Here is a 21,850-nt window from a genome sequence, read left to right on the forward strand (position 1 = left end):
CTGCTAATGGTCCATGGACATCTCGTTCTCCTCACCCCTGTAGGAGCTGGGGAGCACCCGGACTGGGAGCTGTGGGGGATCCCCCACAAGCACGGGGGAGGGTACAGGATCCCCTTGATCTTGATTTATTTTCTGGTGGCTGGTCCAGTTTCTCTCTCAGCAGGGCTCCATCATTCTCTCTCTTTCTCAGACTCTCTGACTCAAGGTCAGGTTGGACGGGGCATTGAGCACCCTGATCCAGTGGGAGGTGTCTCTGCCCACGGAGGGGGCTGGAACTGGGTGGATTTGGAGGTACATTCCAACCCAAACCATTCCATGATTCTATGATTCTATGATGCTCCTAAACCTTTCTCCCGCCTCTTGTAGCTCTGCTACCAGGCTGAGCAGCTCCTCCTCCTGGTTACACCTCACACAATCACTGTTGGTCACCAGGGAGAGGCTCTGGATGGCTGCACGTTTTCATGGGACCTCTCTCTGGGTTGCCATATCGAGAGGAGGTGGCTTTCTGCTGGGTGGGTACTGTACCTAAGCTCATTCTGAGAGGGTGATGACCACCAATTGGACTCACCTTTTGAGCTGGTAGAGTGATGATGTCCTTCAACACCAACTGCCACACCAACAGCAGTTGCACCATGCTTGGTCAGCACATGCTATTCACAGAGGTGTCAGGGTGGCCACAGTTCCTCTGGCAACACCCAGGCCTCATCAACATCTCCTGCGAGAGCTGTTGGCTCCTACTGGCTGTCCCGGTGTCCTCCTGCCTCAAGAAACCCTCACAGACACCCCAGGGGACCCATACATCTGGGTATCCCCAGTTGTGTCAGGAGGGGACCCAGGCACGTGGGACCTGCCTAGGAACCCCACTGTTTCCTAGAGACAAGGGTGCCTTGGTGTCACCTAGGAACCTGCTGTACCCTAGGAACCCCACTGTCTCCTGGGGACTCAGCCATCTGGGTAGAATGCTTTGGGGCCATGGGATGGTGGTGGATGGCTCTGATGCCAGTGCTGGCCCCCGGGCTCCCTAAAACCACAAGCATGCAGGCAGCGCGACCTTGCATGTGGCAGTGGGTGGTCCTGGCATCCTGTCTCCCTGGGGTCCACCCCTGCCTGGCCTGCTTTGGGGGTCCTATTTCATGGGCCCAGGTCTGCCATGCCATTACTGGGGCCCCTGCCGATGACGACCGATTTCATCTCTGCCTTGAGGAACTTACCCTGATCACTGAGCCACTCAACGCTGTCACTGTGGGTGCGTCATGGTACCCTAGAGACACCCAACCCAACAGGGACCCTGCCCAAGCACCCCCTTCCTGATGGCACCTCCATCCTACCAGGGACTTCCAGGGTTCCAGAGGAGAACCTCACCCTCAACAGGAGCCCAGAGCACTCTGGGGTTCCCACTGCACCCAACGCCCTCACACGGACACTGGTCGGGATCTTGGGTGGGTGGGAACCCCTTTAAACAGGGACCCCAAGGACCCACCCGAACAAGCACCCTAGAGACTCCCACAATGCCAAGGTCTCCCCAGTCCTTACTTGGACTCCAGGGACCTCTGGAAACCCCAGCCCTGCCTGGGACCCCAGGAATCACCCCATGACCAAGACACACTGGGGACTCCCTGAGCTGCTCTGGCCCTACCTAGGACCTCAGGAATCCCCAGGGATTCTTAATCCTTCCCAATGCCCCTAAACTCTGGTCAAGACTCCAGGAAACCCCCAGCCCTTACTGGACTCTCCTGTCCCTCACACTCCAACCCTTTACTGGTCCCAATGTGGCTTTACTGGTCTCAGCGTCAGGGCAGTACAAGGCACTTCGGAAGATAATCATGGATGCTCGGTATTTTCTGGACACGCAGCACCACCTGAGTGAGCAGGGGATGTGAGACGTTTGAGGGATAGGGTTGGGACACTGGGCATGGGGATGGGATGTGGAGGCCTTGAATGGGGGGACGTGGTGAAATGCAGGATACGTGGGGTCTGGGGGTAAGGGGATGTTGGGGAAATCCTGAGGGTTTATGTTCTTCAAGTTATACAGCTTCTGGGGGACTTCGAGGGGGGCTTGGGGGACATATGGGACTCTGGAGTGGGTATATGAGGTTGAAGTGAGGAATTTGGGGGCCCAGGGAGGGTTTATGGAGATAGCGGGGAGGGCACATTGTCTCACCTGGACATTTGGGACACCCCAGGGCCCTTTAAGATGTCTCTGCAGGAAGCCACAGATGTAATTTTTGTGAAGCTGAGACAGCTGGAGGAAGGTATGGGGCCAGTGGAGACACTCACCTGATCCTCCCACCTTGGGGAATCCCTGGAACCTCCACTCAATGGATTGTCACAGAGACCCTCTCCCAGACATCTACACCCCAAGGACCCTCACCCTGGGCACCCCCATCCTGGAGAAACTCACAGGAGCCCCATCTGGGCTGGACAAGGTCTGAGCCCTGACAGCTCATCACAGGAGCAGGGCTCCCCAGTGACCCCCAGTCTGATGCTGCTTTCTTCCCCACCAGGTCCAGCCTGCGTGCCTCCCTGTGGTGAGTGCTCATCCTTCTGTTTTGCCACCCCACGTCCCCTAAGACAACTCCCATCCCTCTGAATCCACTAAGTCTCTCCATTCCAGGGTACCAGCCAGCTGCCCGTGTCTTCCAGTGTGCTACCTGCCGCCACGTCGACTGCCAGTTTCCCCTGGACTGTCCAGGTATGGTGGACCCGGGCATCCAGGCCGGGCTGAGCTCCAGCCCTGAGCAAGGAGCCTGCAGGGCTCTGGGTCAACCCTCATTTCTCACATCTGGGCCCACCAAGAGCACACGAGAACGTGCCAAAGTCCACATGTACCTGCCCCCACTGCACCCCGTTCTGCTCCACACTGGGGCGGCCCCACCTCAAGCACTGGGGGCAGTTTGGGCGCCACAGGATAGAAAGATCTCAAGCTGTTGGAGGGCATCTGGAGGAGGGCACCGATTTGGGGTTTAGAGGGGTTTAGTTGGGGTTTAGAGGGTTTTGGAGGGGAAGAGTGTGAGGAGCGGCTGAAATCCCTGGGTCTGTTCAGCCTGGAGAAGAGGAGACTGAGGGGAGACCTTATGGCGCTCTGCAGCTTCCTCACATGGGGAAGAGCAGGCGCTGAGCTCTTCTCTCTGGTGACCAAGGACAGGAGCCAAGGGAATGGCAGGAAGCTGTGCCAGGGGAGCGTTAGGTTGGATGTGAGGAAAAGGTTCTTCCCCAGAGGGTGATGGAGCCCTGGAACAGCTCCCAGGGAAGCAGTCACGGTGACAATATTCCAGAAGTCAAGTCCTTCAGCCCCATGGTGTGAATGTTGGGGTTGTTCTATGCAAGGACAGGAGTTGGACTTGATGATCCTTGTGGGTCCTTTCCAACTCAGGACATCTGGTGGTCCTATGTGCAGTGGCGCAGGAGTGCAATCATTTCTGTAAGTGCACCGGCAGATGTGAGCTCACATCCCTGTTGGTGCTCCCAGTGCAGGACATGTTGGCCCGTGTGGATGAAACCATCACAGTGCTCTGCAATGTGTCCTTCGCCACCCCCCAGGAGCTGCCCGTCACCTGGATGTTTGCCAACGATGTGAGTTGTGCAAGAACAGACAGGGGTGTACGTAGACATTGGTGAGAGGACAGTCAAGATCCTGCACCTGAGTCAGGGCAATCCCAAGCTCAAACACAGGCTGGGTGGAGAATGGATTCAGAGCAGCCCTGAGGAGAAGGACTTGGGGTGCAGGGAGGGGAGAAGCTCCACCAGAGTTGGCAATATGCACTCACAGCCCAGAAACCAACTGTGTCCTGAGCTGCATCCAAAGCTGTGGGACCATCAGGCGATGGACGGCGATTCTGCCCCTCTGCTCCACTCTGGTGAGACCCCACCTGGAACCCTGAGTCCAGTCCTGGAGTCCTCAGCACAGGGAGGACACGGACCTGTTGGAGCGAGTCCAGAGGAGGCCATGCAGATGATCCAAGGGCTGGAGAACCTCCTGTACGAGGACAGGCTGAGAGAGTTGGGGTTGTTCAGCCTGGAGAAGAGAAGGCTGTGGAGAGACCTTAGAGCAGCTTCCAGTGCTGAAAGGGGCTCCAGGAAAGCTGGGGAGGGGCTCTGGATCAGAGAATGCAGAGAGAGGACAATGGGAATGGTTTGAAGCTGCAAGAGGGGAGATCAAGACATGGTCTTAGGCAGAAATGTTTTGTTGTGAGGGTGGGGAGGCCCTGGCCCAGGTTGCCCAGAGCAGTGGTGGCTGCCCCATCCCTGGAGGTGTTGAAGGCCAGGTTGGATGGGGCTTGGAGCCCCTGATCCAGTGGGAGGTCCCTGCCCATGGCAGGGGGTGGGACTGCATGGGTTTTGATGTCCCTTTCAACTCAAACCATTCTGTTCAGGCTGGACATTAGGAAAAAATTTTCACGGAAAGGGTCATCGGGCACTGGCAGAGGCTGCCCAGGGAGGGGGTTGAGTCACCTTCCCTGGAGGTGTTTAAGGGATGGGTGGATGAGGTGCTTAGAGGATGAGGTTTAGGGAGAGTTAGGAATGGTTGGACTCGATGACCCAGTGGGTCCCTTCCAACCTGGTGATTCTATTATTCTATGATTCTATGACTGGGTGTGGGGAGCAAGGCGTGGAGGCACACATTTGTGTGCTTTGCATGAGGACTACCAACAGATACAGGTGTTGCTTACGCTGTAGCTGTGTGTGTTACAAACATCAAGCGTGTAAGTAAGCACTGGATGAAGGATGCGTGGTTGCAGAAGGCGCGTCACCCATGTGACCTGCTTAGGGATATGATTTAGTAGTGGACAGGTACGGTTGGAGTTGATGATCTCAAAGGTCTTTTCCAACCTAATGATTACATCATGTACAGATCCGGCGTCTGTAGATTCACGTCATCTGTAGATTCACGTGCACTTGTGCGTGTGCCTGTGAAGGAAGCGACTTTTGCATATGCTCTGCTCGTGGGTCCCTGTGCACAAACCCCCTGGGCACGAGAAGCATGTGTGGGACATGAGGTGCAACCAAATGCATGAGCAAAGGGTCCAAGCGGACATGATGAGCATGTGCAGGACATGTACGCTCTTTCATGCACCTGGTGGATCAGGCCGTGCTAATGTTGGGCCAGTTCTGCTTAATATCTTTATCAATGACATGGATGTGGCGCTTGAGAGCAGTGAGTTTGCTGTACTGGTGAGGCTGCACCTCAAATCCTGGGTTCAAATTTGGGGCCCTCATTTCCAAGAAGGACATGGAGGGGCTGGAGCACATCTAGAGAAGGAGAATGGAGCTGGGGAAGTGTCTGGAGCCCAGGGGTTCTGGAAGCAGCAGAGGGACCTGGGGCTGTTTAGTCTCGGGAAGAGGAGGAGGAGGTTCATCATTCTCTGTAGCTCCTGGAAAGGAGGTTGTGGTGAGGTGTGTGCTGGTCTCTTCTCCCAAGTAACAAGGGATAAGAGGAGAGGAAATGGCCTCAGGTTGTCCCAGGGGAGGTTAGATTGGATATTAGGAACAATTTCTTTACTGACAGAGTGGTGAAGCCCTTGCTGAGGCTGCCCAGGGCAGTGGTGGAGTCTCCATCCTGGAGGGATTTAAAAGACATGTGAATGTGGCACTTCGGGACATGGTTTTGTGGTGGACTTGACAGTGTGAGGTTTGTGCTTGGACTTGATGATCTTAAAGTTCTTTCCCAGCGTAAATGGTTCTATTTATCTGTGGCTCAGCTGCGCACACAGGATCTGATGCTGTTTGAGGAGCTACAGGGGAGGGCGGAGAGAGCTCTTGTTCTGAAACTCCGGGACCCCACTTCAGGAACCATTGCCTGTCAGCTGGGCAACCTTTCTGAGCCGGTGGCCCGCAAGTACTTCTACCTCAACGGTGCGCCCAGCCCCCTGCATGCCCTGGAGGCAGTGATCTGGGTTGGGGACACCTGGATCCATGGTGGACAGGTGGACTCAGATGCCTGGGTCCTTGGGAGGGGGCTGCATGGGGGTGTGTGCAGAGTGCCAGGACACCTGGGTCCATCATGGACAGGTGGAGTGGAGCAGGGGTTTCCCGATGCTCCTCTGGGGGCAGCGGGACATGTGGGGTGGAGCAGGGTCCCCCAGAAGCCTGGGTCCTTGGGGTCAGTGAGGTGTGTGGCTGGAGCGGGTGCTGCAGGGACACCCAGTCCGTGGGGCTGTGCCCCATGACCTGTGCCCTGGTCCCTACAGTGTCCGGGAAAAGCCTGGAGGCAGAGAGGGGGCTCCAGGCTCAGTTCAGAGCTGTGCTGCGCTGGCCCATCGTCAGGACACCCTGGTACTACAATGTATGGTTGGGGATGAGACTGGGGCTGTGGCTCGGGCTGGGCTCCATGGCACTAGTGCTGCTGCTTGCGTGAGTCCTCTTGACCCGATAAACCATGTTTCTGGGGGTCCCTGCAGACCAGCACGGCACCCCCGAACCGCTGGACCCTCAGACCCTCAGGATTCCCTAGAAATGCAAGAGGACTTGGGTGTTCAAGGGGCCAGAGACCCCTAAACTTACAGGGCTTCCTATTCCCCCAGGACTCCCATTGTCCCCTGGCCCATTCCAGGACCCTTCCCTTGCACCTAGGACCACTCCCGGCTGCTTTGCTTCTCCCAGTTTCCCTGCTTGCCCCTGACACCCTGCCACTTTCCTCCCTTTCCCCGGAACACCTACTGTCGGTTTGGGGCTCCCAGTTACAGCCAGTTGCCACCAGGGTCCCATACTTTAACCCTCAGACCCCAGGACCCCCCAGTTGCCCCTTGGTCCCCTCAGATGCCCCGTGACCCATTCCCCTCTCCTCCCCATAGGGATGTAGGATCTCCTCAGCCCCCCTCCTCTTTCTCCATTCCAGGGCCATCTGGCAGTGTTGGAGATACCCAAATATCAGCAACCCGTGGTCGTCCCTCACATCTGGACAACAGGGTCCTTCAGGGGATTCCAGATGCCTGGATTCACCTTAGAGGAACTTGACATGTGGATCCACCCCTGAAGACCAAACTTTCTGCAATTGCTTTTCTTGTGGTGAGGGTGGGATGCGTAAATAGGAACAATCTAAAACCAGACCAATAGAGTGGAAAATACATGGATTGGTCTGGAGATAGAGATCTGAAGGTCTTGGGCTCGTGTACAGAAGTCTATGGGCTTGCATACAGAAAAACTGTGTACTGGGCAGTGCATAAACAGGCGAAAATAAAGTTCTGACTCTCCTGACCCCAAATAACAAGCGATAGGATGAGAGGAAATGGCCTCACATTGTGCCAGCGGAGTTTTAGATTGGATATTAGGGAAAATTTCTTTACGGAAAGAGTGGTGAAGCCCTGGCAGAGGCTGCCCAGGGCAGTGGTGGGATCTCCATCCCTGGACGTGTTTAAAAAGTGAGTAGATGTGGAGCTTCAGGATAATGGTTTGGGCTGATGGTTGGACTGGATGAGCTTAGAGGTCTTTTCCAACCTTAATGGTTCCATGACTCTGTGATACTTTGACCCTAAACAGCACTAAAGGAAGGTCAGGCTGTGACCTGTAGGAAAACTTTCTCTTGATACTGATGTAACAAAGACACTGGTGTATAATAATACCCTTATATTCCACAATATGTGAAGTTACTTTCTCCTCTGATTATTTGCCTAAAAGCATTTTGTCACATATTTACTTTTACACCACTGCATAACCCATCTGACTTCAATTTGGTGATTTGAATAAATTGTTGATACATATTTTTTAGACATGATATCTATGACCAAATGGCCAAACTATACAATCATGGAATCATTAAGGTTGGAAAAGCTCTCTAAGCTCATCTGGTCGAACCGTCAGACCAAACCCACCGTGCCTGCTACACCATGTCCCCAAGTGCCATGGCCACATGTTTTTTGAATCCAACCAGTTCCTTGAAGAAGATATTTCTAGTAAAACCAGACTTTTAAAGCCATGCACATGGTATCTCCAGTGCTCTGTGTTGCCTGGGTACCTGGACTTATGTTAGATAAAACATCTACCAGAAAAACCTACCAGTACACAAAGTACTGCAAAGTACGCCCGGATCCTGGGGGAGCTTCAACCACCTGGGCTGATGTTCCAGCTGCATTTAACGCTGCCGTGCTGTCAGTTCTGCTTATGGTTAAGGAACCTGAGCTGCAATCTCTGGGCTGAAGCTCCAGGCTGTGGTTCCCTGTTCTATAAAGCAAGGACCTTCTCCTCCTGCAGTAACACAGCAGAGCCACCGTGTGCTCATCCTGCAGCTCACAGTTCTCGTCCACGTTCAGATCATTTCCCACTAGGACCACATCCCCTGGTGATGCCTGTTTATTTCTTCTGGAGGGAGTAGAAATCACAGTTCCTTCCAACACCGGTTTCCCTCAGGTGGATTGCTGTGAAGTGAAGGGAGGAGGATGGAGTTCTTCCCATCTTCCCTGGGTCAGGGCTATCCCAAGCACAATTAGAGCCTGGAGAATGGATTTGGAGTAGCCCTGAGGAGAAGAACTAGATGTGCTGGAGGAGGAGAAGCTCAATAGGAAACAGCAATGTGAGCTCACAGCCCAGAAACCAACCATGTCCTGGGCTGCATCCTAAGCAGTGAGACCAGCAGGGAGGGAGGGGATTCTGCCCCTCTGCTCCTCTCCGGTGAGACCCCACCTGGAGCCCTGAGTCCACTTCTGGAGTCCTCAGCACAGGAAGGACATGGAGCTGTTAGAGTGAATCCAGAGGAGGCCACGGAGATGATCTGAGGGCTGGAGCACATCGCTTACAAGGACAGGCTGAGAGAGTTGGGGTTGTTCAGCCTGGAGAAGAGAAGGCTGTGGGGACACCTTGGAGCAGCTTCCAGTACTGAAAGGGGCTCCAGGAAAGCTGGGGAGAGGCTCTTGATTAGGGAGTGCAGGGACAGGATGAGAGGGAACGAGGTGTGAATGTTTGGGTTATCCTGTGCAGGGACAGAAATCGGACTCGATGATCCTTTTGGGTCCTTTCCAACTCAGGACAGTCTATGATTCAAACTCTCTAGGGGTCTCTGGGCTGCTCAGACTTCCCCACCAAGAGCTGGGTTGGGTTTGTTAAAGGCACGCTAAATGAGAACCCAGCAGCACCAAGCTGGAATGGTGGAAGGTGGGGACAGCCCCAGTGTTTGCTCTCCACACTGGTTGGTGACTGGCATTCAAGTGTTTATTTGCTGAGCTGCACTCTTCAAAGCTCCCAACTATGCTGTTCCCAGGGGAAATTCCATCCAAGAAGAGAAGCACTCACTGAAGAGGACTAAAAGGACTCTTGGTGGCCCAGGCATTATTTTCTTTGCAGCTCAGGAAGCTGTGGAACTGTAACCACAGGTACTTTCATCTTGGCTTGTGCTTTCTTAGGGCACAAAGGAAACCCATGCTGATTCCCTCCTCCAGGAGAAAACAAGCTGGGAGAGAGGGTAGGACCCACTCACCCCACCCACCACAGAGGGCACTACAAATGCCCTGTGAGAGCTGACACTCCACAGCTTTGTGCTGCGGAGAGAATTCCTGCAGGGACACCATGGGTGAGTCTGGGGCTGGGAAGCGGTGCGCTCCTTGCTAGCGGTGGGAGAAGCACGGACCAGGTGGCCCAGCCACGGGGAGAGGCACTGGTCCTCACACACTGATGGGGAGCAATGGCATCAGAGCCCTCTGAGGGCTTGCAACCTCTTTGAACATCAGCAGCTGGTGTCCTACCTTCTGGTTCACCCCAGCTGGTGCCCTGCTTCAGGGGACAGAAATGAAATGTGGCTCAGGCGGTTGTTGGGTTCTTTGCACCACCCACCCAAAACTGTCTCGTGCATGACTTTTCAGGATCTGGTTAAGGGGAAAAGGTAAGGTTATCGACCTGTTGGGCAGAAGAGTTGAGGACTTGTGGCAAGCTTTCCAGCTTGCATGGAACACTCTGATGCTGCCCAGCATGCTTGGTGCTCTCTTGTACCTCCAGTGGTTGTGTTACACTGTGCAGAGCTGCAGGTGGCCCAGAGCAGTTGTGGCTGCCCCATTCGTGGAGGTGTTCAAGGCCAGGTTGGATGGGGCTTGGAGCCCCTGATCCAGTGGGAGGTGTCCCTGCCCACAGCAGGGGTTTGGAACCAGATGGGTTTTAAGATCCCTTCTGACCCAAACCGTTCCATGATTCTATGATTTCCTGTCTCTCTGGAGGGAGGGTCATGTTTGATCTTTTCTCCATCTCTTCTCTTTCTAGCAGCCCAGTGCCTTCTACTTCTTGCTTGCATGCTGTTCTTGGCTCCCCCAAGTCAATCCGTGCATATCCAATCCCTAAACATCTTCAAGAAGTCTCCCTCCAACACTTCGTCGAGTGCTCTGAAGAAAACCAGTAGGTACAATTCCATGGGCATCACAGGCTCTCACCAACCCCTTTCGGTTCCTTGGTCTGGGTCAGCCTTGGCTGGTGAACAGCCCCAGCCCACGCCCTGGGCCAGAGTAGTGTTGGTTAAACAGCACTTGGGAGAGGGTGTGCTATGATGCCTTAGATCCAAACCCCACCTCCGTGGTGTCTACAGGCTGGTGGAATGAGGAGTTGCAACATCAATGCCAGGTTTGCTCAGCTTTGGAGAGGAGTTCTGCCCATCTGGCAGAATGACCTTAACTGCAGTGGGGCATCTTGCAGTAAGCAAGCTGAAGGCATGGGGAGACCACACCTAACACCACAGTGGGGATGTGGCATTCTGTGCTCATGGACAGCTGGATCTGGGTGGGGAAGGGCCCTGCAGCATCCCTAGTGCTGGTCCTGCTCCTGGATGGAGAATGGTGGATGTGAGGAGGTGTACCCTACCGCAGGCTGCAGTGCTGGGTGTGTGCATGTGCTGCGTGTATGTGCTGTGCAGACTGGTAAGGGTGTTGGTATGCTTGAAGGGTTCGTTTTTCTCCTGTTCCCTCAATCACAGGCAGGGCTAAGGTTATCTTCACCTTCCTCCTCATTTGACCCTGTTTGATAGACACAATCCCTTTTTCAGGAGACCCAAAGTAGACCACTAGTGTCCGTATCAGTTTCTTGGCCTGATACCAGCATAGCTCAGTAGGTCTGGAGCCTTCCACTGGGGCTGCCTCCTCTCAGATGTCCTATATGGAAGAGGAACAGAGTGCTGAGGCCACTCATGCTGTGCTGCAGCCAAGCATATTGACTTCTCTGGGCTAGGACAGCTGACTGTCCACCAGGTTCTCTGGCCAGAAGTCCTCCTCTCCTGACACAGGGTGAAAGATGATCTTGTTCTGTTGCATAGACCTTTGTTAAATAACTGTCTTTCCTGTCCCAGATTGGCCCAAGGACTGCAGTGAGATCCCCTCTGGCAGCCCCAGCGGTGTCTATGTCATTGAGCCCACAGGGCTGCACCCCATCTTGGTGTACTGTGAGATGAATATGATGGGCGGGGGCTGGACGGTCATCCAGAGGAACCGGCAGGACACGGAGATCACATGGGCCGAGTCCTGGCTCACCTACAAGTACGGCTTTGGGAACGTGCACACCGACTACTGGCTGGGCACTGAGTACATCCATCAAATCACCAAGCAGAAGGTCTACCAGGTCAGCTTTGTCATCTGGGATGCCACAAACGACATCAAGTTTGCAAACTACAACCTCTTCAGCCTGGATGATGAGTCCCAGGGCTACCGGCTGCGGCTGGGGGCGTACTCGGGGACGGCAGGGGATGCCATGGACTCAGATAACCCCAGAAAGGTGCACAACAACATGAAGTTCTCCACAAAGGATCGGGACCAGGACACGTACAGAAGGAACTGTGCCTACAGCTACGGGGGTGGGTGGTGGTACTCAGCGTGTTATTCCGTACAGCTGAACGTCAAAGGGGCCATAACATGGGGCAGCCTCTGCAGCAGGAACTGCAAAGCTTCTGCCATCCTCATCAAACCAGCTGTGTACCATTAGTGCTTCTTCCTCCTCTTGTCTGCACATGGCCAGACCAGTACTGTACTGGTAACCTGGTATGGGTACCAGTACAGACCCTGCAGGGCCTGTTTTCCTGGCTGGGGGTGAAAAGGGTTGTTCCTGTATATCAAGAGCTGTTTTCTTTTCCTCTTATCTTGAAAAAGCAGCAAAGCTCCTTGCTTTGTCTGATCTTTCACCTGTGGTGGGTCTTTAGGGATCACTGTTAGAACAAGTCTTTATAAACACAGCGGTTTCCAAGCATGTTCCTTCGGAGGGTGGGGGAGAAACAGTGCTCAGAAACCTAAAAATCTCCTGATACAGAAAGGTCTTATTCTATTTTTGCTTTGAGGGGTTAGACGGCTTCAGCAGAAATCAGTCATCATTAACCAACCTGATCCGAGCTGCTCTGAGCCACGGCCGCCCGCACACACTCATTGTCCCTGCAGCAGTCTGGGATCAGCCTGCAGAGCAAAATTGCATTCAGAACTTGCACAGACGTTCTTCATTTCATAGAATCATGGAATGGTTTGAGTCAGAAAGGACCTTAAAGCCCATCCAGTCCCACACCCTGCCATGGGCAGGAACACTTCCCTTTGGATCAGGCTGCTCCAAGACCCATCCAACCTGGCCTTGAACACCTCCAGGGATGGGGCAGCCTCCTCCTCCTAAGATCTCATCTCAGTCTCCCCTCTTGCAGCTTCAAACCATTCCCCTCATCCTCTCCCTGCCCTCCCTGAACAAGAGGCCCTCCCCAGCTTTCCTGGATCCCCTTTCAGTGCTGGAAGCTGCTCTAAGGAGTCCCCACAGCCTTCTCTTCTCCAGGGTGAACAACCCCAAATCTCTCAGCCTGGCCTTGTGTGGGATGTGCTCCAGCCCTTGGATCATCTCCGTGGCCTCCTCTGGACTCGCTCCAACAGCTCCACGTCCTTCCTGTGCTGGGCACTCCAGAACTGGACACAGGGCTCCAGGTGGGGTCTCACCAGAGTGGAGCAGAGGGGCAGAATCCCCTCCCTCCCTGCTGGTCCCACTGCTTTGGATGCAGCCCAGGGCACGGTTGGTTTCTGGGCTGTGAGCTCATGTTTCCAGCTCCAGTTGACCTTCTCCCCCACCACCCTAAGTCCTTCTCCTCAGGGCTGCTCCCAATCCGTTCTCCAGCCAGGCTCTAACTGTGCTTGGGTTTGCCCCAACCCAAATGCATTCGTTTGGGAAATTCTCGCAGCTCCTCCCAGTTCCTTGCCAGGAGCAAACCCAAAGGTTCTTGTGCAGTAAGAAAAGATTTTCAAAGGGAAAAGACTCAAACAAGGAATTAAAGACAAAACTTTCACTTAAGAACGTTGTGTTTCAAGGTGGGGACCTTTCACAGAGGGAATGCAGTGCCACATGGCCAAGAGAAAGCAGTGAGGGTCGAAGGGAAGCATCAACTCGATTCAGCCTTACTACCCGTGACCTGGAGCTGGCCAGGGAGAGCAGGGCGGGCCAGCATCATCCTGTCTTCCTAACCTTGGGGATGCTGGCCCAGGCCTTGGGAGGTAACAGGAAGAGTGGACAGGGAAGAAAGGGACAGCAGCACTGCAGGGCCAACACTGCACTGCATGACTGGCAGATCCAGGGCAGGTTTAAGAGCTGAGGCAGTCAGACATGGCAAGGATCCCAGGATTTCAAGAGCCCTGGATCAGCTTGGGTCCATATGCACTTGCTGCAGGGTGCTGAGATCTCTATGCTCCTGCAGGGGGGTTGGGCTGGATGAGCTGTAAAGGTCCCTTCCACCCCAGAGCGTTCTATGAGGCTATGATTCAATTGTACTCAGCCGTGCACAGTAACGGTACCAAAGGGAGAAGAGCTCATGGTACTCGCTGATCTGGGGACAGGCGGCTGCAGGGGAAATTGTTGTCAGGCTATGGGACATTGAAATATTTTGGAAAAAGCAGTACAAACCCCCTGAACATCACATGAGCTGTGCACCATCTCAGCCTGGGAGCAGAATTAGCTCCACAGCCAACCTAACTGAGCAAATCAACTTGAAAACAGCACCCACCACACTGCCCTGGGGGATGTGAGCTCTGTGTGTCCCAGGGAGATCTGGCATCCTTTGGGCAGGTGGGCCTCCTTGCGTGGGAGAGGACCTGCATAATCATAGAATCATGGAATGGTTTGGGTTGGAAGGGACCTCAAAACCCATCCAGTTCCATCCGCTGCCATGGGCAGGGACACCTCCCACTGGATCGGGGCTCCAAGCCCCATCTAACTTGGCCTTCAACACCTCCAGGGACAGGGCATAATGCACCTGCTTTCCTTCAGGTTCACCACCCTGCAGACTGGACAGAGGGAGCTCCCACCCTTATGTGCAGTGTCACGGTGGCAGGTAGACACAAGGCAGCAAGGTCTGGCTCCAGGGTTTATTGCAGAGTTGAGGGGTGCGTGGGGCTCAGGGAGGGAGCATGGCTGAGGCAAAGCAGGGATGCACCGATCGCACAGGGAAGGGAACTCACACTGTCTCCTCCTCCCCAGGACAGGAGTGGATGTATCCACCCCAACCAGGGCCTGTGTCCCAGTGCCGACCGGCACCGCAGCACTGGGCAAAGCTGCCCACGTGCCCGGGGCTCTGGGAAGCTGCTCCTGAGCCCCAGAGCTGCTGTGCTTGAGCTGGGGATGGTGTGGGACCTTTGGGCAGCGCAGGACATGCATCGGGACAGGCAGGGACTGCTGGCATGCATAGGAACGGGGCACTCAGCTGGGGATGGTGGCATTGCCCCAAACTCCTGGGAGGCTGCGAGCTGTGGCACGGTCAGCACACATCTGTGGGTTTGACCAGGATGAGGGAGGATGAGCAGTCGCCCTTATCACAGAATCCTGGCCAAAGGATTTGTTTTTTGGCATTGAGCAGGACGTTATGGCACCGGTCATACCACCAGCCCCCATAGCTGTTGGCACAGTTGCCGCTGTACTGGTCCTGGTCTTTGTCAGTCGTGCTAAACTTCATGTTGTCATGTATGCCCCCCTTCTTGGGGTAGTAGCTGGTCAGATAGTCATCCCCATCACCAGAAAAGCGGCCCAGACGCAGCGGGTACCCGCTGGCCTCGCTCTCCACCCTGAAAATGTCGTACTCAGCGTAATGAGTGACGTTGGCTTTGTTCCTCACGATGAAGCGGACCTTGTAGGTGCCCTGCTGGGTCAGGAGATGCAGGTACTCGGTGCCCAGCCAGTAATCGCTCTGCACGTTCCCAAAGCCGTACTTGTAGGTGGTCCAAGATTGCTTCCACATGAGCTCAGTGTCATAAGAGTTTCTCTGGACAACTGTCCAGCCCTTGCCTTCAGTGTCCATGTCGCACCACACCACCCGTGGGGGAGACTTTGCTGGTTGGATGACGTACACCCCGCTGGGGCTGTTCTTGCGGAGACGGCTGCAATCTGGAGGGAACCCTACAACAGCAGCAGTAGCAAACACAGTTTGGGGTGGGAGAGAGAAGGAACTTATGAGTCTGTCAAGGGCAATAAGAAACTCCTGCAGGGGAGTGAGGACTAAGGACAAAAAGCCTGGTTTTATCTGTGGCCTGCTCTGCAGCGTAGAGTGGTTCACCCTCTGGCTCATCCGCAGGGCGACTGAATGGCTAAGACATTGAGACAGTGGCTCTGACAAGAGCCCTAGGATCTCTTTCTCATGACTTGCTATTCCACTTGGAGCCTTCTAATGCATCTGGCCAAGAAAAGAGGGGGAAATATCTTTCATATGCCAGTAATGTCCTCCAAATACATCTGGCCCTCTCGCAAGGCCCTTGGTATGTTCAGATGCAGCACTTGCAAGGATCAAAAGCGTCCAACGTTCTCCACTGGGGAAGGATATGCAACAAAAATGTATGTTTTCTCTGGGAGTCATGGCATTGTAAAGGAAGGTTAAGTTCTACCTCAATCTCACGGGGATATCTTCCCCCAGCTTGTTGCGGTTGGCCTCTTAGCTGGGTTGACCTGTCATGACTTACTTGTCAAACTAATTTGCTGTCTCATTTGTTTTGCTTGTTTTGTGTCTGATGAAGGACAATTTGCTGAGGGTAATTCTGATTCAGCCCATTCTCGGGCACATAGGACTTGCAGGGAGCATAACACTCCCTTACAGGAAGGGAGTGCTCCTAATTCAACAAGAGCTAAAAAACATCCTCCTGTCGGGGAGGATCTCTCCTCTAACTGAGAGGTAGAAAGACACAGGCATGGCTGAGCAATCCTGCCGATTTACAGTGTGTGGGGATGGAGCCACCAAGCAGGAGATGATGGCTTGACTGGTGTCAGGCTGATTATCTGGCAAGCCATAGAATCACAGAATGGTTTGGGTTGGAAGGGACCTCAAAGCCCATCCAGTTCCACCCCCTGCCATGGGCAGGGACACCTCCCACTGGATCAGGGGCTCCAAGCCCCATCCAACCTGGCCTGGGACACCTCCAGGGATGGGGCAGCCACCACTGCTCTGGACAATCTGTTCTTGTGTTGTGCATCAGCCTGGTTGCTGGTTTGTCTTCCTAGTGCTCAGCAGGCTGAGAATCAGTGCTGAGCTAGGGAGACACTTCCCTGCTCCGTGCCTTGGTGCCAGCCGGTGCCCTGCACCCATTCCATACTTACCATTCCGGGAGCTGGGAGCGGGTGTTGTTGGGCCAGCGCTTGCGCAGAGGAGAAACATCCCCACCACGATGGGTAGAAGGACAAGGTCTCTGTGGAGACGATGTGTCCCAGCCTGAAGCCCTGGGGAGGAAAGTACCCATCACTGTCAGGACCCCCAGGCAGCCCCCGAGCCCCAGGCAGCTCAGACCAGGGGAGGCAGAGCAGGACCAGGCGGGAGCAGGGTCTCCCGGGGTGGTGGGAGCTGCAGCTTCGGTGCAAGCTCTGCCCCTGCAGGAGTGGCGTGAGGTGAGAAATGGCTTTGTCACCCTCCTGACCAGCTCCTTCCCTGTTCCAGACAGCAACCTGCAGATCTGTTCTCAGAACATACAGCCCAAGAGTAGCTAAGAGAGGACAATGACACAGATAGATCTGGAGAGAGTAGATTGCCAGAGGGGAGGGATCACAAGAAATAGTTCTTTTTGAGGTAATCACACTGAAACCACTTATACAAACCACTCAAGCCCAATGAGAGCTTGCAGGAAAACAGATCCAAAGGATGGCTCCTGTTGCACAGATGCCAGCTCCCAAGCAGACAGGAGGAAGTCCCCTGGGCCAACACAGTGACACAATCGAGGACGCTCTCTGCTGGCCACCAGCACACCCCTACATCTGCCCTGGCTCAGTTACTGGGGGAGATGCTGTCAAGCTTGGAGAAGGACCTCTGTGCAACCACGTGTGCTGCAAGCATTGGTCAGGAAGGGAAGTGACCAAGACAAAATCTAGATCTCCATGTTATCTTCCTTCATCAGGACATGGGAACAAAGGTCATGGGTAGCCTGAGGAAAGCACAGGCTGGCACCAAAGAGATGTGTCATTTGGTGCTTTGGGCTTGCATCCCTTCTGGTAGCAGGGGGCCTGGCAGCAGGCATCACCCAGGTGAGATCACATCTGCTGTCCCGCTGATCACCATGTGCCTTTGTATACTCACCCTGGTCAGGCCTTTTTCGAGCCCAGCACCACACCAGAATGCAGTGTGCCACTGGGAAGAGAACTCACCCATCACAGCAGCACGGCCGAGCAGACAGCAGGAATCCAGTGGTGCACCCTCCCATGACGAGCTTTCCACGATGACTTTATAGGCACCGCACACACCCACTTGTGTTCGTGCTGGTTATTTGTAGAGGAACAAGGAGGCACTTGCAGATTGTGACTTGAGCACTTTTCAGATCCCATGACAGCACAACTAAAGCCCCCGAGGGGAGGGGTCATGCCCTGCCATCCAGAGAATTACAAAATAACCCCCTCCATGGTGAGGGATTTCAATTATTGACTCTCCCAGCTACACAAACATTGCACGTGAATTGCTCACTTGGAACAAATTGTGGAGAGCCACGATGAAAACGAAGTGGAGAGACCCAGCTTTTTAAGGACATACACACAGAAACCAGCAATGGAGGAGAGATTAGGGCTCCCGTGTGCCTAATCCCAAAGGTAACCTTGGAAAGATGGGGACAGGTCCTCAAGAGACGTGCCTGCTTGGTAACTAACCCTCCACTGCCTCAGGATCAATGAGTGAAGTCATTGGGCTGGAAGAAGTGCCTGGTAGCCAGAAGTCCCTGTATGCACAGTGTCCCCTGGCACTCCAACCCGTGTGCTCTGAAGGGAGAGGAAGAGCTCCAGGTAACAAACAGGGATCCCTTTGCCATTCTCCTTCCCAATCCTTGACTTGGTCTGGTGATACCCAGAGTAGTGGTCAATGACTCAATGGCTCAAAGTCCAGATGGAAATCTGTGACAAGTGGTGTCCCTCAGAGGTCCATACTGGGACCAGTGCTGTTTAGTATCTTCATCAATGATACTGACAGTGAGATCAAGTGGACCCTCAGCAAGTTTGCAGATGACACCAAGCTGAGTGGTGTAGTTGCAACACTGGAAAGACAGGATGTCATCCAGAGGGACTTGGACAGGCTGGAGAAGTGGGGCTGTGAGAACCTCATGTGGTTCCACAAGGCCAAGTGTAAGGTCCTACACCTTGGTCAGGGCAGTCCCCAATTTCAGTACACGATGGGGGATGATGTGATTGAGAGCTGAGAAGGACTTGGGGTGCTGAATGATGAGAAGCTCTACATAAGAGCTCTACCGTGTCCTGGGCTGCATCAAAAGCAGCATGACCAGCAGGGGAAGGGAAGGGATTCTGCTCCTCTATTCCTCTCTTTTGGGACCTCATCTGGAATATTGTGTCCAGTTCTAGAATCCTCAAGAGAAGAAGGAGATGGAGCTGTTGGAATGGGTCCAGAGGAGGCTACAAAGATGATGCAGGGGCTGGAGCACCTTCCCTACGAGGACAGGCTGAGAGAGTTGGGGTTGTTCAGCCTGGAGAAGAGAAGGCTCAGAGGAGATCTTATAGTGATCTTCCAGTACCTGAAGGGGCTGCAGGAAAGCTGGAGAGGGGCTGTTCATAAAGGCTTGTGGGGATAGGATGAGGAAGAATGTTTATAAACTGGAGAGGGGCAGATTTAGACTGGACATTAGGAAGAATTTCTTCACCATGAGAGCAGTGAGACATTGGAACAGATTGTCCAGGGAAGTTGTGGCTGCCCCATCCCTGGAGGGGTTCAAGGCCAGGTTGGATGGGCTTTGGGCAGCCTGAGCCAGTGGGATGTCCCTGCCCATGGCAGTGGGTGGAATTGGATGATCTTTAAGGTCCCTTCAAACCCAAACTATTCTATGATATCCTGCAGATGCAGTCTTATCCCCATAAATGTCCATCAGGGTTTGCTCCCTCTAAGGAGAAAAATGTTCTCAGGAGAGACTGTTCGGGATGGCTGCTCTTGATGCCAAAAGGTGCAGACAGCTCCACCGGATTGTCAAGCCAGTCTTAAGAGGGTAAAGATGTGGCCCCTCTACTTTCTTCTCCTATGTTGGTTTGTTGCTTTTAGTAGCCTATTGACCAGATGTTTTGTTCACGGCACAGGTTTAAACCTGATGTTCACAGCAAGCCAGTGTCAAGCTGAGGCTCCTACCAGACTTCACGTACCACAGGAGCCCACATCAAGCTATGCAACCTGCAGGTCTGGATGGACAGTGGCATCCAGATCTCTCCAAGATAACGGATTCCAGGATCATCTTTCATCTGAACCCTTAGATCACACATCTGCTTGCTCGGTTAGAGGTTAGGTGCCCATCTCCACAGTTTCATTTAGTTTGGGAGAATCATAAAAGCAGGACTCACAAGTCCAGGGAGGGAGAAGGGCCCAAACAACCCTGGGAAGAAGGATCCTAGGCAGAGGGGCCATGTCCCCTTTCTGTGAGAGAGGGGAAATTGGGTGACTGAGTGGCTCACATGAGCTGCGCTTGGAGCTAATGTCAGTGCTGAGCAGTGCAACTCCTTGGAGCGTGGTGAGGTCCTGTGCCAGGGCCGGCAGGAAGGCTGCAGGGAGCCAGCCTGGGATCACTGGTGGCAACAGGGATCACTGCAGGCCCAGAGGAGGCCACAGAGATGATCCGAGGGCTGGAGCACAACCTGTATGAGGACAGTCTGAGAGAGTTGGGGTTGTTCAGCCTGGAGAAGAGAAGGATCCAGGGAGACCTTAGAGCAGCTTCCAGTGCTGAAAGGGGCTCCAGGAAAGCTGGGGAGGGGCTCTGGATCAGGGAGTGCAGGGATGAGATGAGGGGGAATGGCTTTGTCCTGCAAGAGAGGAGACTGACATGAGAGCTTAGGCAGAAATATTTTGTGGTGAGGGTGGGGAGGCCCTGGCCCAGGTTGCCCAGAGCAGTGGTGGCTGCCCCATCCCTGGAGGTGTTCAGGGCCAGGTTGGATGGGGCTTGGAGCCCCTGATCCAGTGGGAGGTGTCCCTGCCCATGGCAGGGGGTGGGACTGGATGGGCTTTGAGGTCCCTTCCCACCCAAACCATTCTACGATTCTATGATTCCCCTGGCTGAACCAGCCCATCTTTCTCAGCCTGTCCACATATACAATGTGCTCCTCCCTCAACAGTATTTGTGGTCTTAGCTGGACTCCTCCTAAAGCTTTAGTTGCTGTGGTGTATGGGGGAACCTCATGCAGGACACAGCACTCCAGCTATCATCTCACACATGGAAGTGAATAATCCCTTCACTCACTCTCCTGGCTACATTTTTCCAGATGAACAGCTCTCTGCCACAACTGTCCAATGTCAAACACGTACTGCGCAGGAGCTGAGCCCAGGGCAGAGCTGGGATTTGAGAGAAATCCCCTCTATGATCTTCCTTGTGTTTACTTAGCACACCCTAACCCAAACACCAGCCTCCTGGAAAAGCTGACCAGCAACTGGAATCTGCTGGTGCAGCTCTGCTAAGGGTGTCTGTCTGGGCTGTCTGCCTTTGTTGCACCTGCTGTTGAGCAGAAGCAGCAGCACAGGAGGGTGTGAGCAAGAGCGTTCACCACCAACGTTCACCAGCCATGCTGGGAACAAACTGGAGAGCAGCCCTGCGGAAAGGGATCTGGGGGTGCTGGGTGACAACAAGCTGACCATGAGCCAGCAGGGCCCTGGCAGCCAAGAGGGCAACCGTGTCGTGGGTGCATCCAGCACGGCATCGCCAGCCGGGCCAGGGAGGGGATTGTCCCGCTCTGCTCCACACTGGGGCGGCTCCACCTTGAACACTGGGGGCAGTTCTGGGGCCACAGGATTAAAAGGATCTAAAGGTACTGGAGAGCATCCAGAGGAGGGCACAGAGCTGGGGAAGGGTTTGGAGGGGAAGAGTGTGAAGAGCAGCTGATGTCCCTGGGTCTGTTCAGCCTGGAGGAGGCTGAGGGGAGACCTCATCGCGCTCCGCAGCTTCCTCACACGGGGAGGAGGAGGAGCAGGCGCTGAGCTCTTCTCTCTGGTGACCAAGGACAGGAGCCAAGGGAATGGCAGGAAGCTGTGCCAGGGGAGGGTTAGGTTGGACATGAGGAAAAGGTTCTTCCCCAGAGGGTGGTGGAGCCCTGGAACAGCTCTCAGGGAAGCAGTCACAGCGCCAAGGCTGATAATATTCCAGAAGCGTTTGGCCAAGTTCCTCAGCCCCACAGTGTGATTGTCGGGGTTGTCCCATGCAGGGACAGGAGTTGGACTCAAGGATCCTTGTGGATCCCTTCCAACTCAGGACATTCTGTGGTTCTATGACTCTATGAAAAGCCCAGCCTGCTCCTCCTTAGGCTCTGGCCATCTTGTCCTGTCCAGCACAAGGTGGATGCTGGGGTACAGGAGTCCTCATAACAGAATACCATGGGTATCAATCCCCAGGGAAAGGATGGTCTGGCATTTTCTGTACAAAACCCATTGTGTGAGCATTCATCATAGCTGAGAGGAGCTTGAAATGGGACCATTTTACATCAGTGTTACATCACGATACCCAAAACGCCC

General features: G+C 54.2%; 3 protein-coding genes across 4 annotated transcripts; 2 read left to right on the forward strand and 1 right to left on the reverse strand.

Annotated features, from left to right (window-relative positions):
* The first annotated feature begins 1,056 nt into the window (after window positions 1-1,056).
* Window positions 1,057-6,973, forward strand: SPACA6 (sperm acrosome associated 6). The gene is made up of 9 exons (XM_054085403.1): window positions 1,057-1,246; window positions 1,789-1,863; window positions 2,184-2,252; window positions 2,505-2,528; window positions 2,615-2,692; window positions 3,470-3,573; window positions 5,700-5,853; window positions 6,189-6,283; window positions 6,836-6,973. The coding sequence occupies exons 1-9, from the start codon at window positions 1,057-1,059 to the stop codon at window positions 6,971-6,973; spliced, it is 927 nt and encodes a 308-aa protein (XP_053941378.1).
* Window positions 6,974-9,275: 2,302 nt separating this feature from the next.
* Window positions 9,276-13,190, forward strand: LOC104057342 (fibrinogen-like protein 1-like protein). Of its 2 annotated transcripts, none has more exons than XM_054085428.1 (3): window positions 9,276-9,499; window positions 10,183-10,311; window positions 11,252-13,190. In XM_054085428.1, the coding sequence occupies exons 1-3, from the start codon at window positions 9,496-9,498 to the stop codon at window positions 11,878-11,880; spliced, it is 762 nt and encodes a 253-aa protein (XP_053941403.1). In that variant the 5' UTR covers window positions 9,276-9,495; the 3' UTR covers window positions 11,881-13,190. The 2 variants fall into 2 exon arrangements, with proteins under 2 accessions (XP_053941403.1, XP_053941402.1); XM_054085427.1 differs by having other exon boundaries at window positions 9,278-9,499; window positions 10,180-10,311; window positions 11,252-13,189.
* Window positions 13,191-14,262: 1,072 nt separating this feature from the next.
* LOC104057343 (fibrinogen-like protein 1-like protein) lies at window positions 14,263-17,674 on the reverse strand. Its single transcript, XM_054085429.1, has 3 exons — window positions 17,524-17,674; window positions 16,489-16,608; window positions 14,263-15,300 (listed from the first exon to the last, which is right to left on the reverse strand). The coding sequence occupies exons 1-3, from the start codon at window positions 17,525-17,527 to the stop codon at window positions 14,666-14,668; spliced, it is 759 nt and encodes a 252-aa protein (XP_053941404.1). The 5' UTR covers window positions 17,528-17,674; the 3' UTR covers window positions 14,263-14,665.
* Between the last annotated feature and the right edge of the window lie 4,176 nt (window positions 17,675-21,850).

Source organism: Cuculus canorus, chromosome 20 (genome assembly GCF_017976375.1).
Source record: "Cuculus canorus isolate bCucCan1 chromosome 20, bCucCan1.pri, whole genome shotgun sequence".
NCBI lineage: Eukaryota > Metazoa > Chordata > Aves > Cuculiformes > Cuculidae > Cuculus > Cuculus canorus.

Coding starts and splice junctions, on each gene's coding strand:
- SPACA6 (XM_054085403.1), top strand. CDS start 1,057: ATGTGGCAGTGGGTGGTCCTGGCATCCTGTCTCCCTGGGGTCCACCCC. Junction 2,529..2,614: donor AGCCTGCGTGCCTCCCTGTG/GTGAGTGCTCAT, acceptor TCTCCATTCCAG/GGTACCAGCCAGCTGCCCGT. Junction 3,574..5,699: donor CCTGGATGTTTGCCAACGAT/GTGAGTTGTGCA, acceptor TCTGTGGCTCAG/CTGCGCACACAGGATCTGAT.
- LOC104057342 (XM_054085427.1), top strand. Junction 10,312..11,251: donor GAGTGCTCTGAAGAAAACCA/GTAGGTACAATT, acceptor TTCCTGTCCCAG/ATTGGCCCAAGGACTGCAGT.
- LOC104057343 (XM_054085429.1), bottom strand. Junction 15,301..16,488: donor CGCTCCCAGCTCCCGGAATG/GTAAGTATGGAA, acceptor CTGCTGTTGTAG/GGTTCCCTCCAGATTGCAGC.